Raw genomic sequence first — 22,551 nt, 5'->3', positions numbered from 1 at the left:
CGCATCAGCCGGACAGGGCGCGATGTTAGCCAAGTTGACATAACTTAATGCATCATAATGCACCGGCGTATTTGGAGCTGGAGCTGCGACGGAGACTATCGGCACTTCAGGCTAGTGTTAGCGTTAGATAATAATAACTATTTCCCAGCTCACTTTGGCACGCGCCCTTTGATGCGTTGTGACCAAACACTGAACCCTGACCAATTATCAATTGTATTATTACTACCAAGTATCCGAATTTCGTTTACAAGGAATGAACTTTGGAGAATTAAAAAAACTGTTGGAAAAAAACTATTAATTCAGGCAAAAGCTGCGAGTAACGACCGCTATAAAAATAAAACCCCTATTTTCTTAAATACTATCGATTTGGAACATATAATTGTAGGATAATTAGACAATAAATCTTAAGTCACCCCATATTTTGCGAAAACTCTTTCATCATGTTCCAAGCAATTCTTAATTGTTGGTCATACGGTTGGCCCAAAGTTTCGAATAAGGCCGTATATCTGTGCGTATCCATGATTATAAGCCAGATCACCTACACGGGCAGGAATCGTACGCCTCGTAATTAACATGGATGATTTAACGCTGTGAAAGGCCAGGTATCGGGGCTGTTCGGAAGTTCACTCCATGTAATATTTACTCGCTGGCAGTGTGCGATTGCTATTGCGACGGTAGCCACACTTGAACCTTGCCTGCGCCGCTGACATCAGACAAAAAAAAACAAGGTTCGGGTTCAGATTTGGGTCTTGGGTTCGGGATCTCCGGATCTGAATCGAGTCGCATCATTCCCGGTGTCCGGGAATAGCCAAGAGCCAATCAGGCCATTTGCCATCTTCGTGCACTGCACTTGACGCTCGGCGGCGGAAAGTTTTCGCACTGCACTCGGTCGGTGCTTGCCGCTGACCGTAACGTTTCCACCGCAGCCGCTGCGCTGCCAGTGGCGTTCTTCCCTGCGCTGGCGCTCGCGGTTGCGCCTGCGCCTCCGCTTCGTCGGCGTCGCGCGATCCGCGTTTAATTAGCCGCGCGGCGCGATCGCGGCTCAGTTTTCATTCAGAAGTCAAGCGCGCGCTAATCGCAGACGCAGTCACCGATCCCGTGTGCGAAAGCCGAAAGCCAAGAGCCAAAAGCTATTGCGAAAGTAATCATTTTACAAAGTTCTTTGGCAACACTTTGTGAAATAGTTCGGGCCGCGCAATTTGTGTGTTGTGGTTTTTGCAGTTTTTAGTTTTCAGATTTCGGTTGCCAGCGATTTACCAACCGAGCTGCTGCTGGCCGCCTTCCGTTGCGGATTTCGAGCTGTTTGCAAGTGGTAAGCTGTAAGTTGTTCGCACATGTGATTTTTGTTTTTCGCTCTTTTGCAACTGCGCGGCGCTTGGTCCGTTCACAATAAGCATTTTGGACGGCGCTCTCCACGCCAAAACACCTCCCCGCTCTGGCCAATCTGCCCGGCTATAAGGCGCAGATCGTCCGAGCTAATCGATTTGACTGGCCAATCGGGCTGTTCGATCCGGTGTTTCCAATGGTGTGGCAACCCTGCCATTTGGCGGTTGCACAAAATCAGCTTGCGTGGGGCATTTGATTCCCAGCGAGGATCCGATGCTGAGGACCTCTGGAGAATCCTCGACGTGTGGTCGCAGGCGGGATTCCGGCGGGATTTAGCCCTGGCCTGACTGGCAGCGCAGCGGCAGACCACGAACAGCTGGGCGGATTTGTATGCTGTTTGAGCAGCTGTTCTGGTTTCTGGACTGTTGACTCCCAATATACCGATAGGTTTTGTTTTGCTGACCCCTCGAGATAATGCATAAGAATTAGCCAGCATCGTAAAGCTTTTCACCGTTGACATTGGGTCCAAAGTAGCAGAAGCGCAATTAGTGCGCCCTTCGCGAATAATTGCCAGAGTTTTTCTTGCACTAAAAATATACAAAATGGTAATCCAAGGCAACTCGAAACAAGTGCGGAAACGATTCGCACAAAACCGGATCTGCAATGACCCGATTTTGGCCTTGGACTTGTCGCAGGGCATCCTGATCGTGGCAAAAAGTTTCCTTGAGTGTTTCCCAGTCAGGCGAGGTGGTCGAACGAAAACCGCTTCTGGGACCGACTTTCGAGGTCTTGTGACTTACTGATCGATAATGGGATAATGGTAGTGAATGGCTCCAGATCGACGATCGCTTCCGCGTTGGCTGTAATTGGACATCATAAATTGAACCGCCCAGAAGGGCTTGCTCATTGTTCTTACCCGGACTGGAGCCACTCAGGCGCTCCTCGGCGGATGCCACTAAGGTGGCAAATACTTTCAAACAGTAAGCTGGGATTTCGCTTTCCGTATTTACATATGCAAACCATTTGGGTTTTTTTCGCGCTCACCGTTCTTCAAATGCCACGCACGTAGCCGCGTTTCCAGCGAATTTACAGGCTACACGCCAATCCCCTGAGATCGCAGATCCGAGATCTGAGGCCCGACTCTCAAGAAGCCTCAAGAAGCCTCAGCCAAAACTTACCCAAACATTAAATCGCTCAACGCTCGCCGGCGTGGCCGCAGCTCTGGCTCACACCGCTTACTCTCTACTTATAAATAATTTAAACACAAAAGTTTGTTTGTCTAGAAGAGGATCTCGCTTCCACATCGAATAGCGCAATGGGGCGTGCTAACAACTGCGATTTGCGGAAGCCAAGTGTTAGGAAAAGAGCCGTAAACGTTTACATTTACGTGAAAGTATACCTTTATATGTATACTATTGTTTGCTATTATGTTTGCTATTGAATGCATTACAAACGGTTTAAATGTATTGATAAATACAAAATAGAAGGGCATACACTTTTGTCTGACTCCCATTATATATATATATATATGCATATGCATATATATGCATATATATACTTCTACCGACCATAAAAGCCACTAACCGATAGATAGGCCGCCGCTTGAATACCAAAATGTCTTGGGCAGTTTTCGAATATTTTAAACAATTACTACATTACAGTTAAGCGCCAATAACAATACCCGTACAATTCCTGGATTAAAGCAAGATTTCGTATCTTAATCTGGTAGCAATCCAGTTTGTACAATACGAACATTTTGTATATAAACTTTATAAAAAACACCTCCAAATATGTGGGATTAAAGTGACGATGACACTTCTCAAGTCCTAAAATGGCAATTAGTTAAACTTTTTTTTAACAAATTTTGCAGACAAACACATTTTGGAAAATGTCATTCAAATCTTGTTTTATAAATACAAGAATTATAACTAGAATTGCTCCCCCTTCTTCCTAGCTAATCATCATTCAACAAGAGATTTAAATCATCAAAAGATTATTCGATCACGATATACATAAATGGCTCTGATCAGACTCTCGGTTCTCATCGTCACTACGTAAACTGCCATCCACAGCGATGTTAGGGGACTTTACTTGGGATAAGCACACGTACCTACTTATAATGTCAATTGGAAGACAGCGTTTTGCAGTGACTAATGAAAACAATTAACAGAATTTCGTCCGCCTATGTCTGCGACGTGTACGGCATTAAAAATATTCCAGAAGCAACAACACTATCAGCCACATCTCCGCACTTTAGACAGAAGATACTCACAACTTGTTCATGACACTAAAACAAGTTGAGACATCACCTAGCTTGCACTTCGGTTTGCATTACCTTAGTTCTGCTTTGAGTTTCAACTTCCCCGATTTGATTCGACAAACTGGAGTAACTAGCGTAACTAGACTTACTCTACTCTAACTAGAGTTTACAACAGCAGTCTTTGAAACCCCGGGAAATTAGTTAAATAGCTTGTCAGTAAATTGACTTAATTAGTGAGCCGAAGCGCGAACAGCAAAACGAAAAGGAGCTGCAATATGCCCAATAAGACTAACATTTAGAAGAACACCACAAATTGATCGTTATAAGAAACTTCCGTTTCAGAAATATAAGTCCAATACCATGGTTAAGTATTCCTTATGGTTTTCGAGACTAGGGTACATTCCTTATAAATTCCTAATTAATTATTATACACAATACTTGTAGGGTAGACCTGAACTTGAAATGTATTTGATAGAAAGCATATCTTCGACGCTTTATTTTCTTTTTGTTTCCGGAATTCTATTATGTTTTGATAATTTCTAAGGTAGCCGAAGACAATTTAAAAATGTATCCTTCGCAATCCTCCGTATATATGTACATATGTATGTGTATTCGAACAAAGACTAGGCAGTCGAACTAGCCAAGTTCATCTGGACTTCCTTTAGCTGGGTAATAGGTATCTGATAGTCAGGAACTCGATGAAAGTGATTACTCTTGTTTTTATAAAATGCTGAAAGCATTGTTTGTTTGGCCAAATTGTGGGAAATAAATATCAGCCAATATGGTTTAATAGAAACAAGTTAGTTAACACACTTCGTGTAAATGCAATTCAAGCAAGATCAATAGAAAATGTTTAGAATGTGCTTACACCTCGTTACACTTAGCAAACAGGTTGGGAACTTAATGCTAGAATTGATTGAAATCGATTGATTTCAGGCTTTCCGTAGCTACCTTAGTAGAGTCAACAGCTTTTCACATGGTAATTATTTCCGCGTGGAATTGCAGTCGCGTTGCATGCAAATAATTCGGAATGAATTAATTAGGCGAAATTCAAGTTGTCCCGGAAGCAAACAGGCAATAGGGCGGAAAAGGCCGATCCAGCGAGTAGCATTGAGATCGGGCTTTGCCTTGACATGGCGAAAATATGAGTGATCAGACCTGCCCAAATTACTGACTAATATGTCCAAAACAAAAGGCAATTGTACTCGGATACGACGCATTTGCGCTGCTCGTTTTAATGAACATTTTTCGCGCCAGCGCGGTTACTTTACTCGCAATAAATCTGTCAACAAAGCACTGACTTCTCACTCGAGGATTTTGACATTGAAGATGAAGACGCCGACGCCAAAGGCGATGGCGTTGAAGACCCCGCCAAGCGGCGCCGATTGAGCTGTCGAGCAGCTCCGAAATGGTGCCCCCTCCCCATACCGCCACTCCCAGTTCCGACCATTGTCTTGGCCGAGGGCCAGCTCCATTCCGGCCAATCTCGAGAGCCTGTAATCGCTCATTTGCGGTTTATGCGCCGCGAGATGAGCACACGCACATGTGGAAGTGTGGAAGTGGCTATATGGGCCGAAACTAGTGTGAGTTTCAACAGAGATTAGTGGCTATTAGCAGAGTTACCTTGGAGTGGACAAGCTGGGAAATGTGCCCCAGAGGAGGCCTTGAGCTCGCGCCGGCTTAGTCGCGTTTTATGGGACATCGGAAGAGGGTATTAGGTTCTTTTCGACAGCCGATTGGTGGTTGGTCTTACAGGTGTCATGGGGTGATTCCCGCCCAGTAATGCCGATAATAGCACTCGGTAATTAGCTGCGGAATGCTACTATGGAATTACGAAGTTAGATGCGATCCCAAGAGGAGGCCTTCAGGTAGCGAATGTTAAGCCGTTTTATTGCCAATAAAGCAGTAGATTCTCAGGCTCTGTGGGCGACAAAGTCGCCGTTGGCGATTGGTGATGATATACCTGCGGAGTGCAGGTGTCAGGCGGTTCCTTCCTAATTCACGCCCATCATCGGGTAATTGCCTGGTGAGTGCCATCATGAAACTGCATTTTACGGCTACTCGAATAATTAAAGCCCCCGCCCCCATGTTTAACTGCTGATTATTCACAGTTCGGCCCTCCTTCCGCAGTCGCAGTGGGGCCAAAGTGCACTTCAGCCAGACCCTTTGCTCCGCCCCCAAGTTGAGCATCGAATATTTGACTTACGGAGGCTTGCGCTCGAAGTCGGATGTTGGACGCTAATCCAATATTTTGTTTGGAAGGCTCGAGTGGTCCGGCCCAACGTGGACCGTTGATCTTTGGAGCAAGGTAAACTTTGCTTGCTCGCTATGGGCTTCCAGAGGTAAACAAGCTACAAATTGCGCCAAGCGCGGCCACCGGCGAAAACAACTTTCGATTACATTCTTACACTCTCAGAGTTAGAGGCCAAAACCAGAAATAAATACTTCATCCCAATCAGTCGGCGAATGCCCTCAACAGCCCTCTCGAAACGCTGGTTGGGGCTTATTGGCTTTGCTGGGTGTGTTTGCGGCAAATAATGGGGCTTGGAAGCTGTGATAGCACAGGTGTACAGCTCCCGATCTGGGGAAATAGCAGAAGATCATGTCAGCCAAGCCGAGACACACGATTCCCGTGCGAGCTCCCACCTGGGTGTGTGCAGCAATGGACCTGAGAAAAGGGCAAAGAAGCCACCTCCGACATGGCTGTCACTTCGCATTACTGTGGTAGTACTGTTTCGACGATTTCCATACACCTTTTGTGTTTGCACGCCGATTGCGAAAGCGTAACGCCTGACTGTGTTTTATTTCCAGCCAGATCATACTAGCTGCCTCATCCGCCATTAGCCAAGCAGCACCACCGATCCCCAACTTGGTGGGCGTGCTCGCGGATGTCGGCGGAGGCTATATGAACTGGCCATTATCAGTTGACTTGATTTTAGCCCGATTTCATGGCATTCTCAGGGTCCAAAATTGCTTACCGTTTACCGCAGCCGCAGATTTTATGGCCCGCGGAACTGCTACCGACGTGGAACGTCGAGAAAGTCATTGTAAGGGCCATCTAAGGGCGTTTTCTTTGGGCCATCTCCGTCTCCAACTGTCACTTTCGGAGGCGATGGTGAAGCCACGAGGCCGTTGACGATTCATATTTGGCGTTTGGGGTATTTGCCAACCATAATCATTATCATTACCACACATTAGCTAACTAAGCCTTCAATTTGAAAGGTGGCTTTGTGCTTTGAGTGTTGCGGTGACGTTTCTATTGCGCAAAAGGTAAAGTGCCCATCGTTTCCCTCGCCAACATTCCCCAAAAATTCGGCCCGAACTTAAGTCCAATTTAAATAGATTTCTTTTTTCCCCGGCTGGCTCTACCATTGTCTTTGAGTTTGTCGCAGCTCGTAATTTTGGTATCTCTGCATCTTTATTAACTATTCTGCTTGATATTGCTTTTGGCTGAGAACTCGAGCACACCTTATTAAAATGCGAAATTTAAGTGGCTCGAGTGTTGAGTGAATTTCAGTTAGATCTGAAAAGGCTAACGCTTGCAATAAGCCATTTCTAATGTTTTATACATAAAGTCAATGCTAGCGCACTTAGTCATTAGAACTTTTAAATTGATGCACCTCTACACAGCGTTGAGTGTGCAACTACAGCTAATAATTAAGCACATTCCACTATCATTAAAAAACGCTAATGAAAATCTTGCCTTATATTGGCGCTTAGATTGGATATCTCATTTCTCGGAATGCTTGCTTCGATTTGTGCATCGTAATCAAGCAAATTTGAAAATTTAATAAGAGTCTTTTTGTGGAACACATCTAAACTGCAATTCATTAGATTAAATTAAGTATAGTTTACAAACATTACTGACTTGGCTTAATCATTCCTTCAAGCGGATAGGTTACAACAGTTTTATTAGCTTCCACACTGTGAATCTAGATGTAGTGCAAACCAAGCCAAATAAACCCCAAATGTTATTGCATTTTTGCGCTACTAAAATAGCCAGTAGATAAACAAATAGTCAGCACCTGAGGCCATAACTGACTGAAGCTTCAAAAATAGTGGCAGCAGAAGCCGCCGATCGCCGAATCTACGAATTCTCATGCCCAAAAGCTTTTCCAATAACGCCCACGTTTAAATGGCCAGTGGCCACGATTTTTTGGGCTTCTATTTGGCAATGTCGAATGTAAATGGGTCAAGCTCATGACAACTAACCCTGCCCTGCAGGTTGCGTGGACCATTATGGTCTATTGAAGATCTCCTTAGTATTTCAACACAGCTGATTAAATTTCAAAGTAAATGAAATGAAATGACGCCTTAGTCTAATTCTCATAAATTTAATTGTAGGTGGGGTCAATTACCCTTTTCAAAATCAAACTGAACCCTATATATCAGATGTAATTCTCCGATCAAATTGGGACATACAAACATGCATACACATACGTACGCTCTTGATTTGAATACCCTTTTGAATTTTTGAGGTGGTGTCATACATTTTGATCCCTACTTGTGACACCGCCAGGGCAAGTCCGATAGTTAAGCTACAAGACAAGTCTACACCTCACATGGCGCCCGCATCCACCACCGAATCCCAATCGCCATCCCCATCCCAATTCCAATTCCAATCCGTTCGCGTTGCCTGGCCTGGGTCGCTTCGCCTACTGGCACGCCGGCGCATATAAATCGATTAATAAGTTTCGTAAATAAAATGCCAGCGGTGGCTACTGCGTTGACACAGCAAAGCAACTGTAGTAACGACGACGGCGAAATCGCAGCCAGATATTGCGCTGCCGCCTGTACAACTCCGTCGGTTGCTCCAGCATCGTCATCACCGTCATCGCCATCATCATCATATCCATCATCCGGGGCACAAAGACGGCCATTAAAACTATCTTATGACCCGTTAGATGTCGAATTGAACCAGAGATATGTGGGCGATGGCGCAGCCCCAATGGCCACCGACTGCTCAATGGCCATATGTATTCCGCTCATGGTTTTGGCCAGGCCAGCACAAGTGAGTCAAGGGCGCAGGCGTCGCTGGCCATTGTGCGTTTTGAGCAGGCCCATCACGTAGAGAAGCTTTTTGGACTTCTTTGGGCGGACAGCTATGATTTGCCTACGCCCACAACATACAACTTCGAACTGCCACAGGGATCTGCATCCTTACCAAGAATTCGGGATATGCTTTTGATATGTAAAGGCCCGCAATTAACCCATTACCTAAATTAGCTAATGATTTAAACAACTATTCGATTTTTGGGTTCAATGCAACGCGGATTGAAAACAGTAACTCTCGTAAAAGCAAATCCAAAAACCTTGCCATTCTTGATATAAGAAATGGAAATAGCGATACTAGGATGTGTATTGCGCCAACAAGTTTTTGGAGTAACAAAAATATTAATACCCTATAACTAAACCCACTAAAACTGGATTTATCACCTGACGACATCCCGATTGGAATCCAGAAGCAAAGAAACAGAAACCATATTTCGATAACAATAAATATTTTTAACCAATTTGAATAGTGCCCAATGATGCATTCCTTAATCTTCGTTTCGAAAACATTTATACAATAAACAATAAAAACATAAATACTTATTACGGACGAGGAATTTGTATTTGCATACATACATTGCATACATTGCTATCAGGACCAAAAAACAATGATTACCAACCCAAAAGGGTTTAATTTCTCCCAATATGTCTATGCGTTTGACTTGAACAGCTTAAAACCAAATATTCTAGGATGCAAAAAATTAAAATCTAATGCTGTTACATAACAAAAAAAAATTTACTTTCCCCAAAACCTTTAAAAGTGAAAGTACAAAATTTGCAACATATGTACAACGCTGTTAACAGCAGACCCATTTCCAAAAGACAAACATAAAAACTGTCCTTAAACAAGGATTATAAAGGTATATAAATTATTTCCTGCTGATTTAGATAAGCGAACAGTGTGATAAAACGAAAAATAGTTACGTGATTCTATTTTTGTAGTTCTGGTCAGATGATTTTCTTAGAGTTAAATAATAAGTTGATGTAGTTTAACATTTGCCCATTGTGTACATAGGTTTTCTGGTTTATTTTTAATACAGAAAATATCTTCATTTGTTCTGCAAAAAAATAAATAATAGTAAAAATTATTTTGCAGACCGATTCACACCTATCCAACTCGCCTCGAATGGATTGGATTGTCGGCCGCTCGATGAGCCAAGTTCAAAAAACTGTTGTTTTCGTTCGACGGTGTGTGCAACATAATTTCCGGTTCATTTCCTTGCATAAAAGGACCCAACCGAACTGAACACCTTGACCCGCGTTCCCTTCGCTACGCTGTGTAGGTGTGTTGGTAGTCCTCTGCGAATGTGTTGCGTAGTTAAGGGGTGGCTCGAAACAAATCGAGACCGAGTGAAGCCCAAAAACTAAAACAAAATGAGAGACCGAGGCAATGACAACTAAGTTGTGTTTGATGAGGGGGGTGGTAGTTGAGCTCTCCCGCTCGCGATGACATAATGCCGTCACCTACACACGTACACAACGTTTGTTGTGTGTTGTTCTTTTCAAGCCGTGGCTCATTCACGGCAGACTTACTTATTTGGCGGCAGCTGGCTTTCGCGTGAGCTAGCCGTGGCAACCCTGGCCGCCTGGCTGAAGCCGAAGCCGAAGAGGTTTAAGAGAAAAGTGTGGGGCAACAGCAGCCGGTATTTTGCGCCAAGCAATTAAGTACAATGTATCTTGCGCATAAAAAAAAGAGAGCGGTTGCGGGAAAGCAGTGCTTTTTGCTTCTGGCGAACAGCGCGTGACGCAACATCGAGCGTGAGTACCCCTGCGACAGCTGGTGCTTCTTCTTGCCCGCCTTGCCATTCTCCGGCGGTCTGCTTCTTGCCGCTTGCCAGCCACACCGCATCCTCCAGATACAGATACACAGCGCTCAGTGCTCAGTGCTCAGTGCTCAGTGCCGCTCTCTTTGGCTCTCTTCGCACGGCTGCCGTGCCGTTTCGGGGTTCTCTCGCTCTTTGCCAGCGGGCAGCAGCAGCGGGTCTCAGTTCGCATTTCGCTTTGGGTTGTGCCTCCTCGTCTGGTTCGCTTTTTGGGTCAGGCCAGAGCGATTTCCACACAAAATTCCTAGTCTGCTGCCGAGTACTACCACTGCAAAACGAACTCAAAGTAAAGTGTTATTCCGTTATAGATTGTGATTCGAATCGATTCGATTTGGGTGCCTGTCTTTGGTTTTCTAGTGAAGTGTTTTTTGGTGCGCCCAGTTCCTTGTGTCGGTATCGCGCTGTGGGACCAACGTAACGTCGCCGAGTAGCGTCTTCCACCCCGAAAAGCTGGCCGTGCCTGTTCCCGCCCGCCTTGATAAATCAGCCTTGGAATCAGGCGGAATCAGTTAAAGCCTTCCCCCCGTATTCCGTGCTCCCAATAGGTGTGCCGACCGGATTTTCAAATGCTATGGGTCCAACTGTGTCGAGTGCCTCAACTAAAAAATAAAAAAAAAATACCAACGTGTTGCCCCCTCTTCCATTTATCAGTTACCTTTACCTGCGAACCCGTCTGCATTTTCCGCAGGCACGGCCATCTAATCAACTAATAAAGAGCGATAAGAGACCATCCCAGATTAGGAAGCACCCGGCCAGAACCGAAACCAGAAACTATTAGATACCACATACGGAAAGTCCGAGCCGCCGAGTTCGTCACGTTGTTGTAACACATGTGTGTAAAGATATGACATAATTCCGAGACGTTCCGCTCGCACTCGCATCCAACAGCATTGTCTCCCACTCTTTCTTATTCGGAGAGGAATCGGAAGAGAGCGGTTGTAAACGTGCAGAGAGAGAGAGAGAGCAGCAGAGAAAGTGACCCCTCAACAAGTCACCGCCGCGGCGTCCGGCCGCCTTCGAATCCATTAGCTAAGCGGATACACTCGTCCCGCCCACTGCCAGCATCGCCCACCTCCCACCTCCCTCGTGAAATGCGCGGCCCACGAGCATCTGCAGTGCAAGCGATCTATGTTGGAACCGTCATAACTAACTAACATAACGCCCACTGGATTCGAGGCATTTCGAATTGATGAGCCATATTGTTTTGAAATTTGTTTTAAGGGCGTTTTGATAGGGAATTTTGGAACCACGTTAGCAATAAAAAAATAGCGAAAAGTACACAAATATTTTGTATGATCATATGTACATGGATACATATGTATGTAGGTACCATGGTTTTGTGCGATGTCAAGTTATATTTGTTTATATTTCCCCGCTTTGCATTTGCTATATTTTGTATTGTTTGTCTTGCCATTTTATTGCCCAAGTTGCTTATATTGAGATGGATCAATCCAATTAGTCATAATAGGTTGCATTCATCTGGCTCAGGCGAGTGTTTTTCTGAATTTAGTTTGGAAGCTTGGCTAACTGTGGCAACCGTCTCTTGTTGGAGGTGGAAAATAGGAAAATTCGGTTATGGAGGTCCCACTGACTGTTTGAATATTTGCGCGGGCTGTGTGGGCCGCCCTTAGAAAGCAGAGGGCTTCGATTACGAAAATGCCATTTTTCTCCGTTGGGTGACCCAATAAGCAACAAAGGCCGAAATAGATTATTGCGTCAAGACGTAAAACGCGTTTCAATTTCCATTTCATCAGGTCAACCTGTTGTTGTTCGCCGCCTTTCGTTACCGCGCTGCTCGCTGCTTGCTGCTGTAGCTTCTTTTTGGCGACACACATTCGTAAACAGTTTGACCATGAATTCGATTTTGAGCGCAAAAGTCCCAAAAACAAAAAACCAAAAGCCAAAAGGCAAAAGCTAAGAGCTAAGAGCTAAGAGCCAACAAAAAAAGCGAAACGTGAAATGAAAACCCGAAAGCCATAAAAAACCCAGTCCGTCCCGGTGCGAGTATGTGTGAAATGCCGTAATAATTAATTGATCGACGAGTGCGGAGCTTTGATTTGGTATTCAAGCCATCACCTGCCACTGAAATCGATCATGATCAAGCGGCGGCCCTTGCCTCATCCAAATCCGCTCCGTTCTTGCGACAGCGCACCTGTTGGCTGCTTTTCGATCGGAAGGCTTGCTGGCTTTCCCAATCCCAATCCCAATCCCACTGCACATCCCAATTCCACAACCAATTACAAGGGAAGAGGGTGCAGTTCGACTGGGAGTCGGATTTTGGGTCTACGCACTGTGAATTTCACCTGCAGCCCATAAAGTGACGGCATCTAAGCGTGCCTGTACAAACATTTGCATATGCACACAGCACAATCAAGCAAGAGCCATCCCTATGTTCCGTTCACAAAGGCAATCTATGCGAAGAAATGTGAATTAATTCGTTATGGCCCACCAGCGTCAACGCCAAAGCCTCTGCCCGCTTGCAAGCTCCGGCCGCCGAGTGGTGTCTGCGACTTGGACTTGGACTACGTCTTAGACTCCAACAACTCCAACCGAGGCAGCGACTGCGACTGCGGCGTAGGGTTCGACTGCGACTGCGGCTGAGCTGCAGCGGCCTTAGTTCGTCAGTCAGTGTGGCAGCCAGTTAGTCGTGCTCCGCTAGTCGATGTCGACGGTTCGCTGTTTTCTGTGTTGCTCGCCGCCCGTTCCCGCCTCTCCCGCCGCATATCGAAGTCTCGCGTATTGAGTCTCGAAAACAAGTCCAATCTGATGTACGGCCGCATTTCCAAGGACTCCCTTTTAAACACTAATTCAAGCACGGCATGCCAGGCCCAATAGGTCGAGTAGCAGTGGGCGCGGGTCTGCAACAATTAGAGCAATAATTGTTGAGCGCCAGCCTATGCGGTCTACATAGAAACCGAACTACCGGACTATCGCCCGGTAACCACCTATAGTTTACGCCCTGGCTTTTTGGTAGAACGGCCCAAAGCCGTTCAGCAAAAAAAAAAGGTAAATTCTCGGATCGATTCACCGTAATGATCTGTCGATTGGGCGCCATTTCGAATGGATTGACTAACCGTCATCCAATCCACGCCAGAGTATCCTTATCCTTTGGCCACTCCTGTACGTCTAATCGGGCGAAGTGTACAAATAAGTATCAATTATAACTTTTTAATTATATGCACATATGCGACGCGTTTCGATTCGTTTACGTTAATGTGATTAACGGAATGGAATTTTTGGCGGCTGTTGAAGCGCATACAAATGAGTCTTTCGATGATTTGACGATGTGCCATGTACTTCAAGTTGGCTTGCCAGTACCGTCTGCATCGATGCAGTGCATCACACGCGACTACTTCAAGGAGCAGTTCTCGTGCCTGCTGAAGAACGATAAACAAATGTCAAAGCTTGTTATTCCTGCAACAGCCTGGGGTCAAAATCACTTAACAGATGGTATCAATTACTTATGTGCCAGCCCTCTCCTGGCCAAATGGCCAATCAATCGGGCCCGTCTTGCAGCACTTCAGCCAAGTCAAGAGACTGAGCTGTGCGCAAAGCACGAAAATCAATAGTCAATGAATATGGGAGTGGGCCAGAGGATGTCCGGAGCCTCGCGACACCTTCGCAGCTCGAGCGGGTAGATATGATGGGGCACCTATCCACCCTTTCACCGTCCAAGACTGCCAATTATTGTGTCAACAACTGTGGCAAGCAGCGAGCGCCACGCGCCTTTTCGGCGTCACTCATGGCGTGTTTGGCAGGCATTAAGCGCCTTTTCCTCGGCGACTTATTTGTGGCCGAGCGTAGAGGCGGCTTTCTTGGCCAGGCCGAGAAGTCGGAGGTGCGTCGAGTGAGTCACGCGACACCAGGCACCATGCACAAAGCACCATTCTAACCACCCACCTGGCATCAGGTGGCCTGCTCTCGTGGCCCCTTTTTCATTCAAGAAACGCGCTGCGAGGCACTGCGCGCCTCTGCGCACGAGCGAAGGGCAAAGCCAGAGAAAAGAGAAACCCTAGTCGCATCACGTGATGAGATTGGAACAACGTGGCGCCTTGGCTGACGCCGGTTTAGCGGCGTGTTGCTGTTGAATGGGCCAGCTGCGGCGGGCGGAGTGGGCATTGGGTGTCGCCTTGGATGCCCATGTGTGCAGTATTGCTTCATGCCCATGCTTTCCGGAACGGCTCTGGTGTGGGCTTGTGATGAGCAGCAGAGAAGCAGCTGAAAGCAACCAAACCAGGTCAATGAAATAGCAATATTTGGCATGGCTTTAAGTCGGCACTGCTGCTGCTGCTGCGCTGCTGGCATCGCTTTTCAGTTGCCGCTTCTTCAGCAAGTTTCCAGAGGTGGGCGACCACTCCAACCCTTTTAAATCAGGCGAAGGCAAGACCTTGGACACCAACTACCACCCACCACCCACCGCCCTTAGTTTCTTATGTTTTCTGTTCTGACAGCACTTTTCGCCCGTAAACGTGTGCTCTTTGCATTGCCTTGTTTTGACTTTGAATAAGTATCAATTTGGCTATTCGGTGGCAGTGGCTTAATTTACATTCTTGTTGCCTTTTTTAGTGCCTTTTTTTGCTACAGGTTTTTGTTTGCATCGCTTGTTGCTTGGATGACCCCACCCTAATTGCAGTTCGAAGTTCGAAGTTCTAAGATATATAATAATTAATTGGAATTCAATTTCTAGTGAGTTAGGAAGTTAATTGGTCTCCACCTTGATGAAGGTGTCGCTTCCAGATGGAAAAGAAAATTATTAGCATTCCCAGTTATCGCACTCCAACAAGCATTATTATTAAACATTTTCGACACTCTTGCGTGACGTACCACGCAGCGTATGAGTAATGCGCCCATGGAGCTAAACACTCGATATGGGTAACATTGTATATATAAAGATACGGTTTCAGGACCACAATGCAGACCGAGGCGATGCAAATCTTCAGTTTAAACACTTAACCCTTGAGAACTCAATATGTGAGGTACAGATATGGGCAATTTTCGTCAACGGGTTATGAGAAATGTTCATACTTCTCGAAATATAGCTTTAGTAGTTTCCGATGGCCAAAAATATATGCATATATGCATAAATAAAGGAGCACTGTACCCCGCCACGTACTCCAGTGCTGATGCTCCCTGTTTTTGGCCACTGCCTTTGCTTAATTTATCGACTTGCGATAACTGGTCGTGACAGATACAGATAAGGTGTATGTACAAATTCCGCGATGTGCATAAAACGAAAATGAAAAATAGAACAAAAGGCGCGGCTCAAAACGAGAATGTTCAATTATAAACGAGATGTAAATGTGCCGATCAAGTGCTGACCGAGCTACTTTTGGATTTAGTTTATTGACCTCATTTCGATGGCCGCTCTTATTGGGTGGGCATATGGGCTCAAATACGAAGCTGCAGGGTGTTGTGTTGGATGGGTCTGATAAGGGCCGGCTGATGTGGGTTGACTTTTGCGATTTGTGGGTACTAGTACTAGTATTGTTGTGTAATAGCGAATTATACCATTTATACTTACAGTTCGAAAACCCGCTTGGCACCGCATCAAATGCACTAAGTCCCAAGCACTAAAATTATCCAGATCAGAAGCAAAACCAAGACTTTAACCACCAACCAATTGTACAATCAAAAATCAGCAAGGAACACGAACTACAAACCAAAGGAATAGTAGGACTCCGCAGTCGGCGACAAACAGTAACCACTACTCAACAACACAATGGCCTTAATTATGAAATACATCGACAGCATAAGCAGATACATGGACTCACATAGTGGTAAGTACCAGACCTATCGGGTGCTGCCGGAGTATTCGCTAATTTGGCTAACCTTGATTTGGGTGGATTTTGGTGTAACCAGCTACCGCTGGGGAACAACTCAATGTCGCTGCCCTTCCTCACGTTCCTCTCCGAAACATGGGGGATCAATTATTTTGACACCAGTTCTCTAATTGGCAAGAGCGGTTGGTAGAACTGGTAAAAATGGCTCTTCCAGTCGCCAAGCTCTCAGCCTCAATTTCTCTCGAGAATTGCCATTTATATACTGAGACCGGATACAAACGCATATATGCGAGCAAATATATTTATTGTACTATGTTTATTTCCTAATACACCGCTGGAAACATACTTTTTTTACAAATGCAAAACATATGATATGTTTGATACATATGATTGATATATGATACATATAATCTAATTATCCATATCCAAATCCGAGAGAGAGTTATAAGCAGTTACTCATATTTGTGTTTTGCATTCATTTCCATTTGCATTGAAAATTTGAATTTGGTAATTATAACTTTTTATCAGGTATTATGGGTACATATATTTTATATATTTGAGATTATAATGACGGGCGCTCCCTGTTCCGAAATGGGAATGTACATATAGAGAAATCAATCTGTGATGGAAATGCGAATTGACGTGCAGTGCAGGGATGACTATGCTGACATGTGGTTGCTATCTATATCTATATAAATGTTTGCCAAGATCAGGGTCAATGGCAGTGTGCGGCGGTGATAAGAACACGCCATTCGCTTATCTAAAAGATGCTTGTAACTTCCGATGTTGACAATATATCGTAGTTCGTAATAGTGGTAAAATGCAACCGCGAATCAACAACGACTCCAATAATTATGTGGTTTCTCTTCGAACAGACTCGAGGACAAAGGGCTGGCCCATGATGTCGTCCCCATTCCCCACACTGGCCGTTTGCCTCACATATGTCTATCTGGTCAAGGTGAGTGTACGGAGCACAAAATTCCAATTTGCAGGCTGCCCAATTTGGGCTTCTTATTAGTAGTTAAACGATAAGAAGGTGGTCTTACTAAATCAATTGTAGGTAGGTTTATGACTACTGTACTGTACTGTTTCACATAACAAACTTATCAACTTCGTGATAATAAAATGGGGTAAAATTAATGTTGATACCAACTGCCGTCCACAGGTGCTGGGACCCCGATTAATGGAGAACCGAAAGCCTCTGAATCTGCAAAACACTCTAGTCATGTACAATGCCATACAGGTTGTATTTAGCGCATGGCTGTTTTATGAGGTAGGTATTCCCGAACCACCCATCCATCCCATCCCACCCCGCCCCACTTCCCCATCATCCCAGCAGCTTTTCATCGCGTGGCATCGTCGCTGGACAGGTCCACGCTTCTGCGGACCGTGGAGGACCGTGCTTTCCAATCGAATTTAACCTATTTTTGCTGCTAATGTCTCTGTTCTAGTGCTTGATGGGCGGCTGGTGGGGCTCGTACAGCTTCCGGTGCCAGCCGGTGGACTACACAGATAGTCCCACATCCCGGAGAGTAAGTGTCCCTGGCAAAGCGGCCTTGCGCTAGAGTACCTATAAGTGTGTGCTTATCCGATCCGATTTGACCGATTTTACCCCGACCACTTCAGAGAAATAGCTAATACCGTAGTTATTCGCGCCCCATTCTATATCTGCAGTTCAGGCAATCCAGCGCGGCTTCTGCTTAATCTAATCCTACTATATTGTTATTGATCCACTGGCCACTGACCTAGCCAACGCTTTTTGGAGTGCTAACCAGCCACGCCTCGCCGTGTAGTCGTTTCATTGTATTAACTGCGTATTGTACTCAAATAAACCCCGACTGCCAAAGATGCCTGCGCCAGCTTCGGGCGCCCGGCTTTGACTAATACCGACCTAGTGTACCCTAACGCACCTCATGTGCAGGACGCACTTGTCCTGTTCTGACCCCCAGCTGCTCTGTTTTGTATATAAATGCTAGTCAAACCAACACCAGTGCTACAGATAAGACCGGTGGATAATTTGCTTCTATTAATAGAATTATCGCGTTTAAGCCTAAGTTGATACCATCTAAGTGCTCTATACTCACACTAACCCCCACACCGCCAAACTTGCACATCTACAAATAGTTGACAGCTGAGCGAGCAAGCGACCTGAAAGTGACGTCTTTCAGCCAGTATCCGGTGACGATGCCAACACCAGTACCAGCATATCTCTCACGAATCATCCAAGAAATCGAGAGCCAAGCGAAGATATATAAGTTACCTTTTGTGCTCTACATTTCCAGATAGGCATTTCCGGTTGGCTAACTGGACATTATAGCTTCCGATGTCAGCCAGTCGACTATAGTAATAATCCTAGAACGTTAAGGGTATGTGTTAACCGCCACACGCAGTAAGATAACGAATAACGATAAGCATTTTGGTTACGTTTTATTTACGTTTTGGTGTGAGTGCACGAATAGTTGTTATAGATAATCATACACGCACATTTACTCATATACACATACCCATGGTAGTACCTAAGAAGATGGGTCATTGTGACACAAACTATAATTTACGGTGTTGTGGGTTGGGCAGCATTGCTTGCGTCCTTAACAAAACTACTCCTAGCACCTAAGCCCATAGGATGCTATCACAGATTTAGCATGTGTAAGCCGTACATAACTGCCTTCTCTTCCACTATCTCTAAACTTAACTCTCGAGATTCACAGTACCAACTGTGATTGAGGCCTATCTGTTCCCTAACGATCCAATCTATTCGCATTCCATCTAAATTTCTTTACTTTTAATTGAATATTGACCCTTCTTGGAAAGCCATATTAACCCAACTGAATCTCGAATGCGTGTGCGTATGTGTTTAAATAAATTTATTATTTTTCAATAGTGCTCATGCAAGAGTCAATGATGAGACCTGTTGCCGGTTGAATCGACACGACTGCACTCCCTATTCCATCTGTTATGACTGCGAGACCCAAATTCTTGCTGGCTTGCATTTAACTTGCACCTAGCAGTGCTCATTCACTGGATTGAATAGGGATGCGCAGCACTAAGTCCAAGGGGATGTTAAAAACACGTCCCACATATGTACATATAATAGTTCTAATATAAACACCTCCCTCTCCCTATTCCCTGAATCAGATGGTTCATGCCTGCTGGTGGTACTACTTCTCGAAGTTTACAGAATTCATGGATACGGTGAGTTGCAGATCAACGGATCAAAGAGACCGCGATCGGTAATTGTTTCATTTATCAACCTGTTGCGCCTTGCCACAGATTTTCTTCGTGTTGCGCAAGAAGTCGAGCCAAGTTACCACACTGCACGTCATCCATCACGGCTGCATGCCCATGTCGGTCTGGTTCGGCGTCAAGTTCACACCGGGTGAGTTGCTGTGGGGGTATATGTGAGACGAACCCATCCTCTGACCATCCGAATTCTCCCTACACCTCTACAGGTGGTCACAGCACCTTCTTCGGCCTGCTCAACACCTTCGTCCACATCGTGATGTACACCTACTACATGTTCTCCGCCATGGGTCCGCAGTACCAGAAATACCTCTGGTGGAAGAAGTACCTGACCACTCTGCAGATGGTAAGCTGCATGTGAAGTGAACCCTGTTTCTAGCCTAATCCTCTGCTCCCACAGGTCCAGTTCATCTTGATCATGGTGCACGCCTTCCAGCTGCTCTTCATCGATTGCAACTACCCGAAGGCGTTCGTCTGGTGGATTGGCATGCATGCCGTCATGTTCTTCTTCCTGTTCAACGAGTTCTACAAGGCAGCCTACAGGAGCCGCATGATGGTGAGTTCGCCCCTTAGTACTTCTCTAAGCCACAGCCAGTCCTTAAATAGCTGGCCGAGATCAGCAAATAGCGTCTATGTGGCCGCTCGAGTATTATCAATCTGATATTCCCACGTTGCCGCGGAGGTTTCCAGATTTCGGTCTGTGTTAATGAAAATGAAAAACGAATACCTAACCGAAATGACGCGACGCGATTCGGAGCTGTGAGGCAAACGTGATTATATCATCATGGCTGCACTGCACCTTGCGGCCTGCCAATTACAAATGCGCAAGATGATGTGGTCCAAATTCATTAACGAGATTTCGTCAAGTAGGTCTCTAGCGACTCCAGCACTGGGCGGTGGTACATATCGTTAACCGGCTTCGTTTCGGCACCCAGCATTCGCTGAGACTCGTCGCACGAGTGAAAGTTTGGCGGAAAGGCCACATCCACAGCTTCGCATTCAGCGACACCGAAAGGGAGACAAAGCCAGACTTACGGACCTACGACTTCGAATGTTGCATCATTGCAGTGGTTTCAAGCTTGTGGCTCGATAAAAATCTAAGAAAATCTCTGAAAAAACTATAAAAACTATAGGGAACGCAATTGTCGAACTCCTTGGCCATCAAATACTCATGACTCAGCCAAAGGAAGCAATGTTCAGTGTTTAGGTAGTCTGCTAATTTTTAGGATGTAGTTATTTGTCAAAATCTATAGAAACACTAAAAATGAGTGCAACCATCATTTTATTTTAGAAGATAATTAATAAATTAGGATTTTGAGGCGTCAATGGCTTTCGAGAACTCCATTTTACTGACCAATATATGAGAAATCGAATTGATGTGCGTTATTTGTTCTCCTTCCAGAAAAAGAACGGAGCCCTGGCCAACGGACACGCCAAGCCCAATGGCTACTGCAAGAGCATCAACGCCCATGACGATCTGGCCATGCCACAGACCACGGAGGCGACAGCGACAGCGACGCCCGCATCCAAGGCCAACGGGAGCAGCACCCCGCCGAGCAATGGACATGCCAATGGGGTGGAGAACGTCTACAAGCAGGTGGCCAACGGCAGCGCGCACAAGGGGTCCAACGGAGGACTGAGCAACGGGTATGCCACCAAGCTGCTGGACGACGCCTCCCAGGAGCTGAAACAGCGGAAGACGCCGAAATAATATCGGGGCAAGGAGGGGCGGCGCCAGCGCAGAGCTTAGAACACGGCGAGGGCCAGTAGCGCCAGGAGCTTCCTGAAAAGGAGCGGAGCTCCAAAAGTCATTTCCATAGGCACACACAACTTCATTTAACTCACTACTACTACTTCACATCGCAGACCATCCACTTTCGAAATTCCAAGCCGGGACCGACGTCCATGGGTAGCTGGGGAAATATGCTATGTAAGCGCGTGAAAACATTGTTAATCCTGACTGCCGAGGGCATTGCGAGGCGGCTTCTCCCACAGACCCAAATCCATACACCTGAACATAGAAATATGCGAATGGTCGCTAGCATACCCAATGGGTGCACCGCACCCATTGAGGCACATGCAAATGTATAGGCATTGCGAATGCATATGCACCCATTCTCTAGCCTACTTTTTAAATACGTTTTGTTGCTTCTTTTTCTTTTTTAGTTGTACAAAGCTTACTTATCATAAGTATCCCAGCGGATTGTATAATACAAGAACAAATATCGCAAACCAAGATTTTAACTAATCGAAAACGCTAATGGAAGCCCAGCAAAATCAATTTAAAAATAAAACTAATGCCAACGCACTTGGATTGTGTGTGAGCAAAGCATTCAACTATTTAAGCCTAGAATTTAATTTATATGTGTATATTTGCATACATATATTATTGAAGTAATTGAAAACAGCAGCAGCAGCCTACGGCAAGTTTTGTAAATGTATAGAGCAAAAACAAGTGTAATTTAAAATTAGACACAATAATTATTAAAAATAAAAGTCATTCAAAATAGCCGACTATTTACGTTAATCAGAGAACCACAAACGCGAGTATTCGACAATTACGATTGTGAAACTTCTAACAGTATACAAAATAAAAAGTAATGTACGAAACTATTAAGAAATCACAGCCTATCTAATTACCCATAAAAAGTTTCATTAATTTATTACGAATAAATTATGCCGCTAAGCTACATAAATCCGAAAACGCGAAATGAACTTGCATCTTTTGATCTTAGAAAACGGTGTATGCCCAACAACCACACAGCAACATCAAATACAGATTAAAAACACAAAAGGGACTAACCATAAGATCGATCCACTTCAAAGCGAGCATTAAATTAGTAAATTGTTGCAATCAAAAAACAAAATAGACTGTAAGTCCCACACTCTAGGTATGCAATTGCAATACGTTTTGTATGCGTAATAGCCATTTTTGTGCAAACATTACCTATGTAATTAATATTATACAAATACAAAAACAAAAATATGTAGAAAATTAGGTGGAAATGGAGTGGAGCATTTTTTCAATAAAATCACTAAAATTAACTACTACAGCCTTAATTTATCTAGC

The 22,551-nt window shown here is 45.1% G+C and overlaps 1 protein-coding gene and 1 non-coding gene across 10 annotated transcripts, besides 1 other annotated feature; one reads left to right on the top strand and one right to left on the bottom strand.

Moving 5' to 3' along the window:
• Positions 1 to 1,055: 1,055 nt before the first annotated feature.
• Positions 1,056 to 22,524, top strand: CG31522 (uncharacterized protein). Of its 7 annotated transcripts, NM_001275325.1 has the most exons (11): positions 1,056 to 1,312; positions 15,985 to 16,238; positions 17,117 to 17,199; positions 17,407 to 17,514; positions 17,693 to 17,773; positions 18,524 to 18,607; positions 19,377 to 19,433; positions 19,512 to 19,617; positions 19,691 to 19,827; positions 19,882 to 20,037; positions 20,884 to 22,524. In NM_001275325.1, the coding sequence occupies exons 2-11, from the start codon at positions 16,181 to 16,183 to the stop codon at positions 21,190 to 21,192; spliced, it is 1,179 nt and encodes a 392-aa protein (NP_001262254.1). In that variant the 5' UTR covers positions 1,056 to 1,312; positions 15,985 to 16,180; the 3' UTR covers positions 21,193 to 22,524. The 7 variants fall into 7 exon arrangements, with proteins under 7 accessions (NP_001262254.1, NP_001246906.1, NP_001246907.1 ...); NM_001259977.1 differs by lacking the exon at positions 17,693 to 17,773; NM_001259978.1 differs by lacking the exon at positions 18,524 to 18,607 and having other exon boundaries at positions 1,056 to 1,319; positions 20,884 to 21,989.
• Positions 4,249 to 4,285: a mobile genetic element.
• asRNA:CR43629 (antisense RNA:CR43629) lies at positions 9,644 to 11,234 on the bottom strand. Of its 3 annotated transcripts, NR_125062.1 has the most exons (3): positions 11,123 to 11,234; positions 10,390 to 11,060; positions 9,644 to 10,002 (listed from the first exon to the last, which is right to left on the bottom strand). The 3 variants fall into 3 exon arrangements; NR_125063.1 differs by lacking the exon at positions 11,123 to 11,234 and having other exon boundaries at positions 10,390 to 11,001; NR_048320.2 differs by lacking the exons at positions 10,390 to 11,060; positions 11,123 to 11,234 and adding an exon at positions 10,172 to 10,388.
• Positions 22,525 to 22,551: the final 27 nt, after the last annotated feature.

This window comes from Drosophila melanogaster, chromosome 3R, assembly GCF_000001215.4.
Source record: "Drosophila melanogaster chromosome 3R".
In the NCBI taxonomy this organism is placed as follows: domain Eukaryota; kingdom Metazoa; phylum Arthropoda; class Insecta; order Diptera; family Drosophilidae; genus Drosophila; species Drosophila melanogaster.
The sequence above is the reverse complement of the archived record's forward strand: the minus strand, read 5'-3'. Positions and strand labels throughout refer to the sequence as shown.